Source organism: Lissotriton vulgaris, chromosome 7 (genome assembly GCF_964263255.1).
Source record: "Lissotriton vulgaris chromosome 7, aLisVul1.2, whole genome shotgun sequence".
NCBI classification, from domain to species: domain Eukaryota; kingdom Metazoa; phylum Chordata; class Amphibia; order Caudata; family Salamandridae; genus Lissotriton; species Lissotriton vulgaris.
The window spans coordinates 309,620,047-309,634,058 of NC_141695.1; the positions used below are offsets into that span (position 1 = coordinate 309,620,047).

The following is a 14,012-nucleotide window of genomic DNA, read 5'->3' on the forward strand; positions in this document are numbered from 1 at the left end:
TACTAATGAAGCAGGCATATCTGGGCTAAGTTACTCAGATGAGTCTGTTACACACAATATGTCTCTCTTAAATTCATACGGATTCTAACACTCCTATTAGGGCTTATCAAAATCCTTTACATTAATTGCGACCATCTTAACCACTGAAGTTCAATTTGAGGAAGACAGCAATACAAGGGCCATGAGCAGATCACAATAAAAGGTCAATATAAACCTAATTATGAAGTAAACAGAATCCCATAAACACCAGTCACCTCCAATTCCCCTTCTAAACGATCAAACAAACTAAAAACAATGGGGAAAAACTCCAAAAAAGGGGAAAGGTCTCTCACCCGCCTCAATCAGCATCCAATAACTACGAGCAAAAAAATGGTGAAGTACGCACAACTCACTTTATGTCCCACCAGTCACTTAACGCCACAAGCATAAGACATGTTCCGTGGAAACAGTAAACATCCAAGAAGATCCAGACATTCTTCTGGACCTACTTGCCTAAACCAGCTAGTGGAACTACCACTATAATCATCTATACATATAACAAGCATTTACAATGCAACGGTTTCGCCTTTGGAAAAGTTTGAGCTATTGGTATTGTGAATGACAAACTTTTTATTTATGTAGCAGGACAGTGGAAGTGCAGTCTTGATCCTAAAATTAAAAATTGAGTAAAAAAAACGACACCACCTGGGATTAGATTATCCCTAATGACAGCAGTAAAATGCAGCCATTCAGCAGGGGCTTGGAGATAACTGATATCACAGCATTCTACTGATGTCAGGACATTCCAAACTGTGACCATCATCACAACTTGACGAGCAAACCTATACAATGTTAAAGTATTAACCATCTTAACATGACCTATTTTTAGAAGAACAGATTCTCTGTAGAATACAGTGTTTCTGTAAAGATGTTGCTCTTGCCTAGTGGGTCTGTTTCCTGGACTTGTATCAGCCACCGAAAGGCAGTGTACTAGAACCGAAATGAGTAACCTTGTATTGAACTTCCCTGCACTATGTGATACCATCACCTTCTGACTTGTACCGCAATGTGCTAATGGCTTTAAAGACAACATTATAAACAAAAAAACAAAACAAAACAAATCACACCAATGTATCTATTCATTTTGAGCTTCCATTACATCTTGTGCCAAATAAGAGACACGGTGTGGTAAACAGTTTCATGAAAATAAAAATACATTTTAACAACGTATAAATATAAGAACGTTATATGTATTTTCCAACCAAGACGCGGAACAAAGATAAAACACACCAATCTCCTTAGACTGATTTAGCCTCATATACGGTGAAACAATGCGCACACTAGACTTGTCAAACCCATAACACTGCAAGCAAATTCTTCTGAATTTCCATAAAGTGCATACTGCAAAATTAGTTGCATATTTGTGCTCTCAATAAGGGCTACCCACTGATTTGCACGGGGTCAAAAAAACTGGTTAAATGGGAGCAGAGAGTTTCAGAAGCAGGACTAACAATTATGGAAGTTTCAAATAACTCACCCTCCACTACAGGGCAGTATGTACTGCCTAGTATCATGGTGCAGAAAGAGTATGAAAAAGGGTGGAACTCACTTGACTGTGCATATTGATACATTACTGAAATTACGTAAATATCTCTGCTGCTTGAAAAAATACAATGACATGCCTGGAACAAGCTCTACTTTATGAAGGAATTCAGAAGTTTTTTTTCTTTACTCTGAGCAGATAATTAGAGGATGCTGTGACAGGAGCCATCAGAATGTACATTTGATGAAGTATTTTTTTGGCTTACACAGTGCCAACCCCTAAACAATATGAACTGCCACTGGTGAAGAGACAGTCTGGCCGCTCTGAGGTTCTTGGTCGGTTTCTCTATTGGGTTAGAGTGAGTCATGACAGATACTGCCAAGAAACACTAATGCCAGATAGAGACTAGCTGTATTGGTCTTGCATAGACACCACTTTGGTACAGGCTATTGGGAGTTTTCAGTTATGTCAGGCTGAGCATGACGTGACCGAGGGTACCCCAGTACTATCAGCCTTCCCTAGGCACCATCTTATTAGAGAATTTGGAGATGTCATTGAGTTGTTTGCCAGCCATAGTCTGATGTGTTACTAGTTTAGCCCAAGCCTCTTAGAGGCACCTACCTGTTGTGACATTTCCCAATAGAGGAGTGCATCTGGGCACTCATCTGCTAAACTGAGTCCTCATGAGGTACTCACGTTTTCTGAAACAAAGGTGAACAGGATAGGTGCATGGACTACTGTGGCCTGACCTCTGAGGGAGGTCTCACTTCTTAATATCTATGCATGAATTACTTATAAGTAAATACCTGTTGTCTCTTCTGGTTCGCATTATAGAGCTCATGAGTTTTTCCTAATTGTAGTGCAACACTGTTGCCCATCATTAATTTAGTGGGTTCAGTGCAGGGGAGAGATAGGCTCGCTGCACACAGTTTATGGCTGGTCTTTACTACTCTAAATAGAGATAAGGTGGGCCCATGTCCCTTGTCTACGTCAGGGCCAATGACACCTTTGCTATGCAACTGACGAAAATCCAGTTTGGCCTAGTTCTGAAATAGTGCTTAACCGCATTTCAGCCTTGACGGGTCACAGATTACAGTACATTGGTATGATCAGGGCTTTAAGTGGGCCGGGTCCTGTCGGGACTCAGCACCGGCAGTTCTAAAAAACAGGTGCAGAGACAGGTCCCTATCGAACTCTCCATTTTTGCTCTCACCCACAGTGTGAGAAAAAATCTTAACTCTATAGCATTACCACCCTTCACTGCCTTTGATATAGTTCTTTCACAGTCCATCATCCTAGGTCCGACATGACACAGCAAGGTAGAACCCCAGAGGTTACCACTTTGGGTATATAAACATCGTATCTTGCTGTGGTAAGGCAGGGGAGAAAAGGACTTCCATGTTGACACACTAATGTGAGACGCTGAGGTTCCTGTACGCAGACCCTCCAACTCGCAGTGGTCTGACATCCCTTGCGGGGGGATTCCGTCTCGAGAACACAACTGGGTCCCACAGTCTCTCACTTCAGGTAATGAGGTTGACTCTATCCTAGAGGGATTCTTGGTTCTACACCTACATACACGCTAGGTACACTTAGGTACATCTAGTTACGGTCATATCGTAGGAGTACGCATTTATTACTGTCATGTATTTTTATACCTGCATTAATTGTTTTAGTACTATGGTAGAAATCTACCATCCTTTTACTCTGTTGGTGCTTATAATCATCTAGATCTGTTTTTGTCTTATGGTTGTTTCAGCACACCTACTTTACACTAGAACGAAGCTGGTTCAATAAATGCTTGTTGAAAATGTCCCCACTGTTTATTCTGTGTATCTCTCGGAGACAAAGTGAGGACGAGTGATTGAGCGAAAAGTTCTGTACAGTTTCCACAATCCTGGATAGGACAGAGGTGTCATGTTCGATAGTTGCCAAGAACAATTTTCTCCTTGGTAAGAGGGTTTCTAGTGGCACTGTGAGCTAGCTGGTATACAGGCTAACATACCACAGTGTATGGTGTCTAAACGCGCAGATCCTATATAGGTTTATAGGAACTACACGACAGAAAAGATCCAGTTGACTTTGTTCCAATAAGTCTAAGAGGGACAATGGAAGCCAGTAGATATTGAGTTGTGGTTTTACAGTATCAAACTCTGCAGAAAGGTTGATAAGAGTGAAAACAGACTTAAACGAAGTTAGTCACAATAGAGAGCGTAGCTTTTTATAAATGCCAGATGCATATTATTTTCTACTTGAAATTAGAAGAAGCTCTGCTTTAAAAATATTATGCTCATTTCAAAATGATTGTGCTGCCTTTAGGTAACTTTAAGAGCTTTATCTGTAAAAGAAGCAAGGTCAATAATTTCAATACCGTCCTATTATATTATATTATATTTTGCCTCCTTGTCTGGATACAATAGCCAGTCTGCTTGGGAGCCTTTCCTTCGAAGGTTGCATCATTTCCATCACATCAATATTAATAGTGGAAGAACAAGTGATTCACACCTGATCTTGCACACTCAGCGTTGCTGCAGTGTATTTTATTGAGAGTACTCAAATATGCCCCCCACGGACAGGTGCACCTTTTGCAGCCACTCACCCAAAAATGAGGTGCCCAGGTCTGTGCCCAGCAGCCTTGAAGAGGAACGCCTATTTCACCAGGACATTCATTTGCACACCTGAAGGCAAATCCTGTGCGCCCTACGATCGTGGCTCCAGGGTCAATCTGCTGCTACCCACCTAGTAACTCCTCGGGCAGCTGCCTCGTAGTGCCTTACAGCAGCATTGCTTTGCAATTGCAGTGCTGACAGGCACGCGTGTTTGCTCCCAGCATTGCATACTTTCACTGATGCCAGTAGTGAGCAGTGGTGCACACAATTACGTGTTCTCTCCTCATTCACTGTTTAAATGCCATTAAAGTTACCTAATGTGCCCTCTTGGGTTCATGGGTGCAGAGGTCGAAGCTGCTGATATGAGGGGCCCCCTCTGCTTGGCTCAAGACGCCCTTGAACTAGTGACAGCCCCCTCGCTTTGTGAATTCGCAGCCTTTGTTTTCTGAATGCAGACAACCAACGGTGTCAAATGTGAAGGCGATGAATTGAAAGCGCCTTTCAGCACATCTAATCCGGGCCAAAATGGGAACACGTTTTGTGAGTGCTCCGTGCCCCAGAGGGCAGGTGCTTTCTCCGCTCGTATGCAAGTAGCAAAGAAATTCAGAGGCGAACCTGCAATCATGTCATGTCCTCTGCAGGCCACTGTAGTTGGCAGAGGCACAACTAGAGCCAGATTTCAGGGGGTGGGGGCTAATTTCAGGTCACTGAAAGTGCACAGGTGCACTTGTCTAAATTTTAAATGTTTTACATTTAATAATCATGGCTAATGACAGTGTTTTCAATATTGTAACAGCAGCAGCTCACTAATTCTGCAAGTAATTTCTGTGGCAAACTTTTCAGCTGACTGTATTGTGTTTACTTAATTTGGCACCTATATACATATAGCTAAACCTATAACAAACGTGTGCAATCTATTTAAATAAATGTGGAAAAATAGTAGCTGAAACGTTTGTTTTTGCTTGTGACAAAAATAAATACAGATATATACAGATATATACAGATAAAATGACAAAAAAATAACTATGGATAAATACAGACGGAAATGTTAAAACAAAAAATACCATAAAACCGGGAGCCCCAATTATAAATGAGATTGCCTTTTATTTAGGTGTTGTTTTTAAAACCGATAAATAAAAGGCATTGTCATTTACAATGTCAATAGCTTAAACTCTTATAAATGCGAGACCTATTGCATTGGAAACGCGTGCTACAATTATTTATTTTAAAAAGTTAGGAGATGTTGTGTCCTGCCTGCAATAGCACGCAGGACAAAGCTATTTGAGAAAATAGTGCTCAAAGGCAGTAATTAAAGACTACTGAGTAACAACACACGTAACAAGGGGAGTCGCAATGGGAGGTTATAAAATAAGACAAGGCGGTACTAAGGAGGGACTACTAAGCCTTTTGACCAATGAACAGCCATAGTTTACAGTGGACAATGACAAGCCAATGAAAAATATTGTCGGAGAGTGGGCGGAGCTTCAAGTCCCTACCACAATCCAGCATGCCTCACAAAGCAGCGCATGCGCTGCCCAGGCTCGCCCGAAAAAGCAGACAGAATTTGTATCCTCTTACCTGGATTTTAAATCTGCATGAAACCTAGTGTCTACAACAGTTTTGACACACCATCACATTTCAATAGGACAATTCTGGCATATGTCACAAAGAGGTCAGCTTTAGAACTGTCAGACTGGAGTATCCAATTTTTTCACAATTGAAATTCTATTCTTACCCAATTTCAAACCAAGCGTCCTGGCATACTCTTCTCCAATCCACACAAGCAGTTCAGCACTTGAAGGAATCACCTGGCACGCACGATAGTAAATTTTACCGCGGTATTGGAAGACAGTCAGGTTGTGTTCCTCTTCTGTTGATGCACATGCCACATACCTTCAGATAAATGAGTGTTATAGGAAGACGTTATAACCTGCTTTAAGCCCAAAAGAACTGACAAAAGATTCAAAGAAAGCATGAGTAGCAATAATGTAGCACATAGGGAAGAAAGCACTTGCGGTTAAGATAGGCAACAATAATTTTGAAAAATAGACAAAGACAGAAATGAAGGATGTTAACTAAGAAAGATAAATGATAACCAAGAAACACAAAGAGGCATTAAGGAATAAAAAGTCGATTACCTACAACTTTAGTTTGTGAACATTAGTATCTTTCATAGGTGCACATGACTTGAAATATTGCCCCATGTCAGAATAGGAATCCTTGGTGCAATAAAATAGGAATAAAAATTGCATACAACAGCTCATACATTTCTTTACTGGGAGGGTTCAGATTCATTCCTAAAGAGCCCAACAAGGTTTGGGATAGTGGCCATATAGGGATGTGTTCGACCCTCTAAGGGCTGGGAGGCTTGGCAGGGTTATCCACTTTATCCAGGATGTGAAGAGAAAGGTCACTTAGCAGCACATACAGATGAGACTATGAGCAGTCTGGGATGTGAAAAATTGTCAACAATTCAAGGCTGACGGGACAGCCAACCTGAAGCTGGCCACTGTACTTGGCCCGGATAATTGCCATGTCCACAAGTGAGACTTACCTGCAACCTTGCCCTGACAGGAACAGTAGGTGGAATTCCATGGTTGAATGAGGCAGTACCCCAAATAGTCAAGTGTAGGGAAGAAAGGTGTATTATTAACTGGGTATGGTCCTCATAACTAATGGTTTTGCATCCAAATGATTTGATCAATTTTGACAAATGGCGAATACAGAACATTAAATAACATGGGGGACATGAAGAAACCCTATGTAATTCATTAATTGTTCTGAAAAGATGGGGACCAAAAAGGAAGTAGGTAAACAATTTGAGAGTGGGCATTTAAAAATGATGAAAACCATCTGACAAACGAGTGAATATCGATACAACAGAAAATTGATTTGATTCACAGATTAAAAAACTGCAGAGAGATCTGAAAGAATAATTGCAGGGGAGTCACTCTGATCTAAAATCATTCTATCCTCATCTACTGCTGGGGGCCAACGCAGATTCTGTACTTCTACTAGGGCAGACTCCAGGTTGCCTGGAGTTAAGGCAGTCAGACTATTCCAGAAAACTATCCCGTTATGTAGCTACTACTTTATTGGTGAGTTACCCATTGTAAAGAGCAGGGTTCTAGGCATGTAGCTTTCCACCACTTCTCTACCAGTGTTCTCAATGGGTACCTTGCCAAAGAATTCGGAATGGTTCACTATAATTGTAATTGCTGGAGTGATGACCTTTAAATAAGAATGTAGAAAGCATATGGGACAAACATCATCAAGGTAACCTGATTTCATGATTTTAAATGTTAGTGTAATTTCTTCTGGGTAAATAAGCCAAAGTTGTAACATTTTTCCACTGATAAATTCAACCAAATGAGAGGGCTGCGAATCGCAGACTTTTTGTGAAGAAGGAGATTGAAGTGATAGAAATTGTGGTGCTTAAAAGGAAGTTAACATTTTTAAATAGTTATATGGTAGGGTTTGAGGCCTCTGTAATCTGCTTTTGAATGTAAGCATATTTGACGTTAATATTTGTTTTTTATATACATTTTCTGTTCGGTTTTTATAAATGGACCCATTTTACATGAGTAGGTTTCTCTCCACTGGCCTTCGAGAGATCTTGGTTTTGAATGGTGGAAACACGCCGAGATCAACGCCCTACTCAAACAAGTATTTACCATGCAATGGTCTCGTCTTTGTTAAAGTTAGAGCTATTGGCATTGCTCATGACATTATTTTTGTTTTTAAAACATATAAATAAATGGCATTGTCATTTACAATGCCAATAGCTTAATCTCTCGCAAATGCGAGACCTATTGCATTTGCACCCATACACAGAGCCACACGCACCCACCCACCCACACAGAGCCCAACACACACACACAGAGCACAACACACAGACTCAGAGCCACACACACACTCAGAGCCACACGCTCACACTCAGAGCCACACACACACACACCCACACACACACGCTCACACTCACACTCAGAGCCACACACACACACACAGAGCTACACACACACACACACACACACACAGAGACTCAGAGCCCAACACAGAAACAGGGCCCAACACACACACACAGGTCCCAAAACACACACACACACGCAGGGCCCAACACACAAACACACACTCAGCCCCCCCACACACACACTCAGAACCACACACACAGACAGAGCTACACACACACACACAGACTCAGCGCCCAACACACACACAGGGCCCAACACACACACACAGGGCCCAACACACACACACACACACACACACACACACACACACACACACACACACACACACTCAGCCCCAACACACACACTCAGAGACCCACACACAGAGCCACACACACACACAGACTCAGAGCCACACACACACACTCACCCCCACACACACTCAGAGCCACACACACTCACCCCCCACACACACTCAGAGCCACACACACACACACACACACCCAGAGCCACACACACACACACCCAGAGCCACACACACACACACCCAGAGCCACACACAAACACACACACACACACACACACCCAGAGCCACACACAGACTCAGAGCCCCACACACACACACACTCAAAGCCACACACACAGAGCCACACACACACACACACACAGAGCCACACACACGCACACACAGTGCCAACCGGAGTAATGCCATGGCCATTTCTGTAGGTAGCATAGGGCTATCTACACATGAAATCCAGCGTCCTATATAATTTTTTTTTTTAAGACTATATTCACTTAAAAATGTGGCCCCAGCGCTCGGCTGCCGCCAGAACGGTTATAAAAGATTTGCGAGTCTTTATCGGCACATACGCAATTGCCATGCTTCATTCTGACCAGGGTCCTGCTTTTAGCTCTCGAGCTTATAAGAAGGCCATGACCAGCATGGGCATTGGGTTGCGGTTCTCTTGTCCCTTCCATCCTGAGGGAAACGAGGTTGTGGAAAGAAAAAAACGAGACATAAAGCAATCTATAACGGCAAAGGTATTAGGTTCGGGTGATGGGTGGGTCCAGCATTTAACAAGTGTCCAACGTAGTCTTAATAACTTGCCAAGAAATTCTCTAAAAGGTTTCAGCCAGTACGAACTATTGTTCGGAACTAGAATGTATGTTCAGGACTTAGATAGTCATGCTTCAGTGGTAGAAGATAGGAAAAAATGCTTTGACATCAAAGATCGTTTGGCTGTTTTACAGGACTTAAATGAAACAAGAAAAGACCTGAGCAACATAAAGTTAAAACAACAGCCAACAACCACCGAAGACACACCACCTGTCCCAGCAAGACCTGTCTGGATTCCAAAGATTGGGGATCTGGTCAGAGAGAAAATAGCGGTTAAGAAGGAATGTGGGCCTTCTTACAGAAAAGCAGTACCTGTCTTAGCAATCAACGGAACAAGATCAGTTGTACTACCGCCCCTTGCTGGTAAAAAGGAGAACCGAGTTGCATCAATCGACCTGGTAAAACCACAATCATGTGGCCAATAATAAGTAGTAGGCCCAGTGGACTCCCAAGAAATAACAGAATACCCAAATTTGCTAGTATGCAAGAGATTCAAACTGAAAGACTAATCACATTTGATAAACCTACAGTGAACAAAAAAGGTCTCTGCAACAACAATGAAATGGAACTTGTGCCTTTTGAAACCCAAATTGAAACAGTTTGTCATGAAACACCAGTCTACAATGATGTAGCATCAGAATGTGCTAATGAAAGGCAAATTGAAAAGACAATTCCAACAATTGACAGAACTGCATCTGGCTACTTTATCAATTTCGATAATTTTTCTGAAGATCCAAGTGAACAAGAAGAAACGCCAAAAACAAAAACATTTAAAGACAAAGCAACAAAACTCTTGCTCCAACTCAAAGAAACGAATCTTAGTTCTCCATGGATTGAATTTTGGACTGTGTTAGGTGTACTTTTCCTCCTGCTTTGGCTCATCATGGTACTTTGTTTGGGAAAATTCATTGAAGGAAATTACAGTACAATGGACACAGCAAGTCAGAACATCAACTTCGTTCTGAAGCCACACAAGTCATCTCACATCGAGAAAAGAGAACTATCATCAGTGAATGTCACAGCCATTCCAATACCCGGCGGGGTAGTTTGGGACAAAACAGATGGACCGGTCGAACTCTTGAAATATCCTCAGCAGTTTAAGGTTTCATTAAGTGACTTAGTAAAACCAAGCACATTCTCTGATGATTGGGACTTTGAAAGCATAAATAATATGATGTTGGATTTAGTTTTGTCAGCAAAATTTACAGAACATGATTATTTGCAAGGTTCATCGAATTATGAACAGATGTATTGGTTTACCCATTATGCAGACCACTATTTGCATAAATCTGCTCAACCTAGAAATGTTTTTAAATATAATCAATGGGAACATTGTGCAACTCCACCTAAAAGCAGTTCAAAAACATTCTATAAGAAATTCCAATACTTCTCAGGGTTTAACACAAGTGATGCAGAAACATTTTATTATAAACTGTTAGATAAAACAGGGTCAAAAACCATGCTGACAAATACTAAATTGATATATTCAGAAGCATTTTATGAAAAAATGATTACATTTGGTTTTGATTTCTGGAAAAACAACATGAAACAAAAACCATCTGGGGTACAAAAGATTGGCAGGTACAAGGCCTAGAAGCATTATTTCGAGCCTGCATGATCCCAGAACAAATAATGTTCTTGAATGACACAATTCAACAAACGACCTGTCTTGGCCTAGCCAAGATTAAAAATCTTAACAAACCGTCTATTCCAAAGCCAATACCTGATAATGCAACCACAGATATTGAGGTAGACGTATCCCAAGTTTGACATGAAAACAGAACACATCCGGATTGGAAAAAGTGGTTAATCTGGCCTACAGACACAAATATCTGTCAAAACAGATTCCTGAACAAAATACAGGGGTTAAAAATGACCAGACCAGACCCTAGATACTCCCAGAGACAACATCCAGGGATAGTAACAACATCCAGTGTAGGGAAACTATGCCTTGAATGGCTACAAACATCCACACTGGCAGAAATTAAGCAATACTTATCTTTACTTAAAGATGGTGCTGACTTGCGCGATTTCATAATGGGACCACGCAAACAGCGTCAAAAACGTTTCATAGCGGCCAGTATATACGCTGCGTACAACAAGGCATGGAAAGTGACTCAAATTGAGACAGCAGAGAAAATACGAGAAATTGATCGTATTAATTTGGAAAAATCACTTTCTGTTGTGGACAATGGGTTAATGACTCTGTCCTCCAGAATATATTCACTGGACAGTATTGTATCATCTGCTATCGATATAATAGACCAGGACTTGCTAATGTTACAACATGGCCAGTCCCAATTACGTTCTATTGTACAGCTAGGCTGGACGTTGCAAAACCTGCGTTCAGGCTATGTGCCATGGCGTTTAATCGACACAACGTAATTGTTTTCTATCTTTAACCTTACTGATAAACAAATCAGTTTGGCACAGAAAGGAGCAGACTATACGATTCTGAGCATTGAAAAACTTGAGAGATTACCATTGACAATGTCAGAAAGGCCTGTCATTGAATGGATAATACACAGAAAAATCACAATTCGGATAACAACTTTCCAATTTAAAAATTGCCAAGAGTATATACCAGCAGGCCAGTATGAAAGGTTGGGTAAAGGATACATTAAGTCATCATGGAAATTACCTTATACACACACATGTTATAGTGACAATAACAAAAATGTATTTCTTAGTGGTAATGAGAGTAAACAATCACTAAGCGGTATACTTTTGTGCCAAGGTATTCACTTGCATGGGGCCTGTGAGGGGACTTCAAATAACCTTTCATGCCACCAGCACGGCACACCTGCAACACAGATAGAGCCATTCTTTAGACAACTTTCTAACGGGAGTTACGTTCTAATAACGGACCACAGCTGTTGTGGCATGGTGCCAGGGAAAGCATATCTCTTAAGCGCCAGTTCCATGGTCACTTGCTGTACGCAAGCATTGTATCCAAATGGCCCTGGAGACTCAGAGGCTCCGATTTGGCCTCCGTTGAATATCTCTTCTATACAAATTGATACTTTAAGCAGAATGAAGTCTGTGCTTTTACAGACAACAGTGCCCATCACGTCACCAAAAGAGACGTATGATCTCCAAGTTGCAAGGACAACTGCAGAGATACATACACTTTTATCAACAAATTGCCCCGTGCATTTCGTAGAAATGTTAAGCCAAATCCTAAATATGTCGGATGCCAGTGGTATCTCGTATGTATTTAAGACAATTTTTTCGGGACTGTTAACACCCTTCGAAGCAGTCCTGGGCATCTTTCCCAATTTTATCCATTCGGTCTTTGGCGGCCTACCACTACTTTTGGGACTCGTAGCAGGGATTTTATTTTTTACCCTTCTGCTCCGATATGGCAAGCCATAACGCAGACATGACTCCAGCGACAATGGAAGAAACGATCCTAGCAATACGCTACCGGGACCGCATAACTAAAGTCCTTGGATTAGCCCGGCTAAGAGATCTGAATATGACCTGGTTTCTTTCATTCAGACCTATATGGCAGACCTGCATCTTACCTGTGCTTCGATGTATGCTATGCGGAGAGGAATGAGTGTTAGACACCTGACTTGCACTACAATCAGCAGTACCAATGGATATCGATACTTTGCTAAGTCCTGTAACAGCTCATGCATCGTGTTGTCCCCAGTGGTTACCAATCCTGATGACGGCATTCGTTGAGACTTCTGCGCTATGATTAGGTGGTGGCAGTGAAGCAAGAAATGAAAGCAACATCACCCTGGTACGACCCTCTGTGAGCATTGCTGATCCTGAAATCGATGATAGCAATCATTCTCACGACTGCCAGGTTACAGCATTATCAAACTTGGTCGAACTGTCACCTGAATATATAGACCAATTGTTTGCGAGTCTGTCTGAAATGATGTTCTCCCCTGAACAGAAACAATAACTTTTTGGAAAACAATCCGGCACACAGCGTTCCCATGAACTCTGAATTCGGCATTTGGCTTTGATAAACAAGAGCTACTGAAAAACGTTTGGAACTATTTTTCCCCCGCTCATCATGAAATTATTTTTTCCAAAATTCCAAAATATTTACCTTTTCTGGCACACGTACTTTGCTTAAAGTAGAATTATTCCTAAAGAACAGAGCTTCTATTTTTAGTAGATCTAGAGACAAAATATTACCTCAGCCTCTAGCACATTTTACAGCAACTGTATTTATATGTGATGAAATAGTCTCGCCCTTCTTTTCTGTATTGAGAGACATTTCATGTGTAATTTTCACAAATCGTTCAACTGAATATATATGCACTTTTGAATGATTACACTGCTTAAAAACGTACAGTATCTTAACGTTCCGTGTATTTCGCATACACCATTTCAAATGCAAAATGTATTTTGGGGTGGGTTGGAATACACGTGCATCTTTATTGCTTAAGTTTTTAGTAATTGATGGACATAAAACCGTGGAGTGGGTGATGTGTTTTATCTAGGAACCCGATCAATATTGTGACCTTATGCCCCTATACGGCTATAATCAATACATATCCCTATAATGGCATAATAAAAATATTTCAGTAACTCGCCTCTGCAGTCCATGACACAACAGAAGCTACTTCCTTAGATTCCTAGAGAGCACACCGAGTTCTTTCGACACACCAAACCCCCAGCAGATTTGTAATAGAACTCCTACGAGCACTGTAAGAACGACCAGTTCTTAGTGACATCTTTATTGACGTCTTATGTCCAAACCTTACGTCAAACTCGGCACCTTTCAAGTATAAATATACCAACGTTGCCTTAAGCAAATACACGGTGGTGAACTCTGGAGCAGAACAGCT

The 14,012-nt window shown here is 41.4% G+C and overlaps 1 protein-coding gene across 2 annotated transcripts in view; it reads right to left on the minus strand.

The window, feature by feature from the left end:
- LOC147701440 (E3 SUMO-protein ligase ZBED1-like) overlaps window positions 1-14,012 on the minus strand; it is a 199,448-nt gene that overhangs the window by 10,341 nt on the left and 175,095 nt on the right. For both annotated transcript variants that reach the window (XM_086928653.1, XM_086928654.1), the window contains one exon: window positions 5,867-6,024. In XM_086928653.1, coding sequence (XP_086784779.1) covers window positions 5,867-6,024 — 158 coding nt within the window. The remainder of the gene's footprint in view (window positions 1-5,866; window positions 6,025-14,012) is intronic.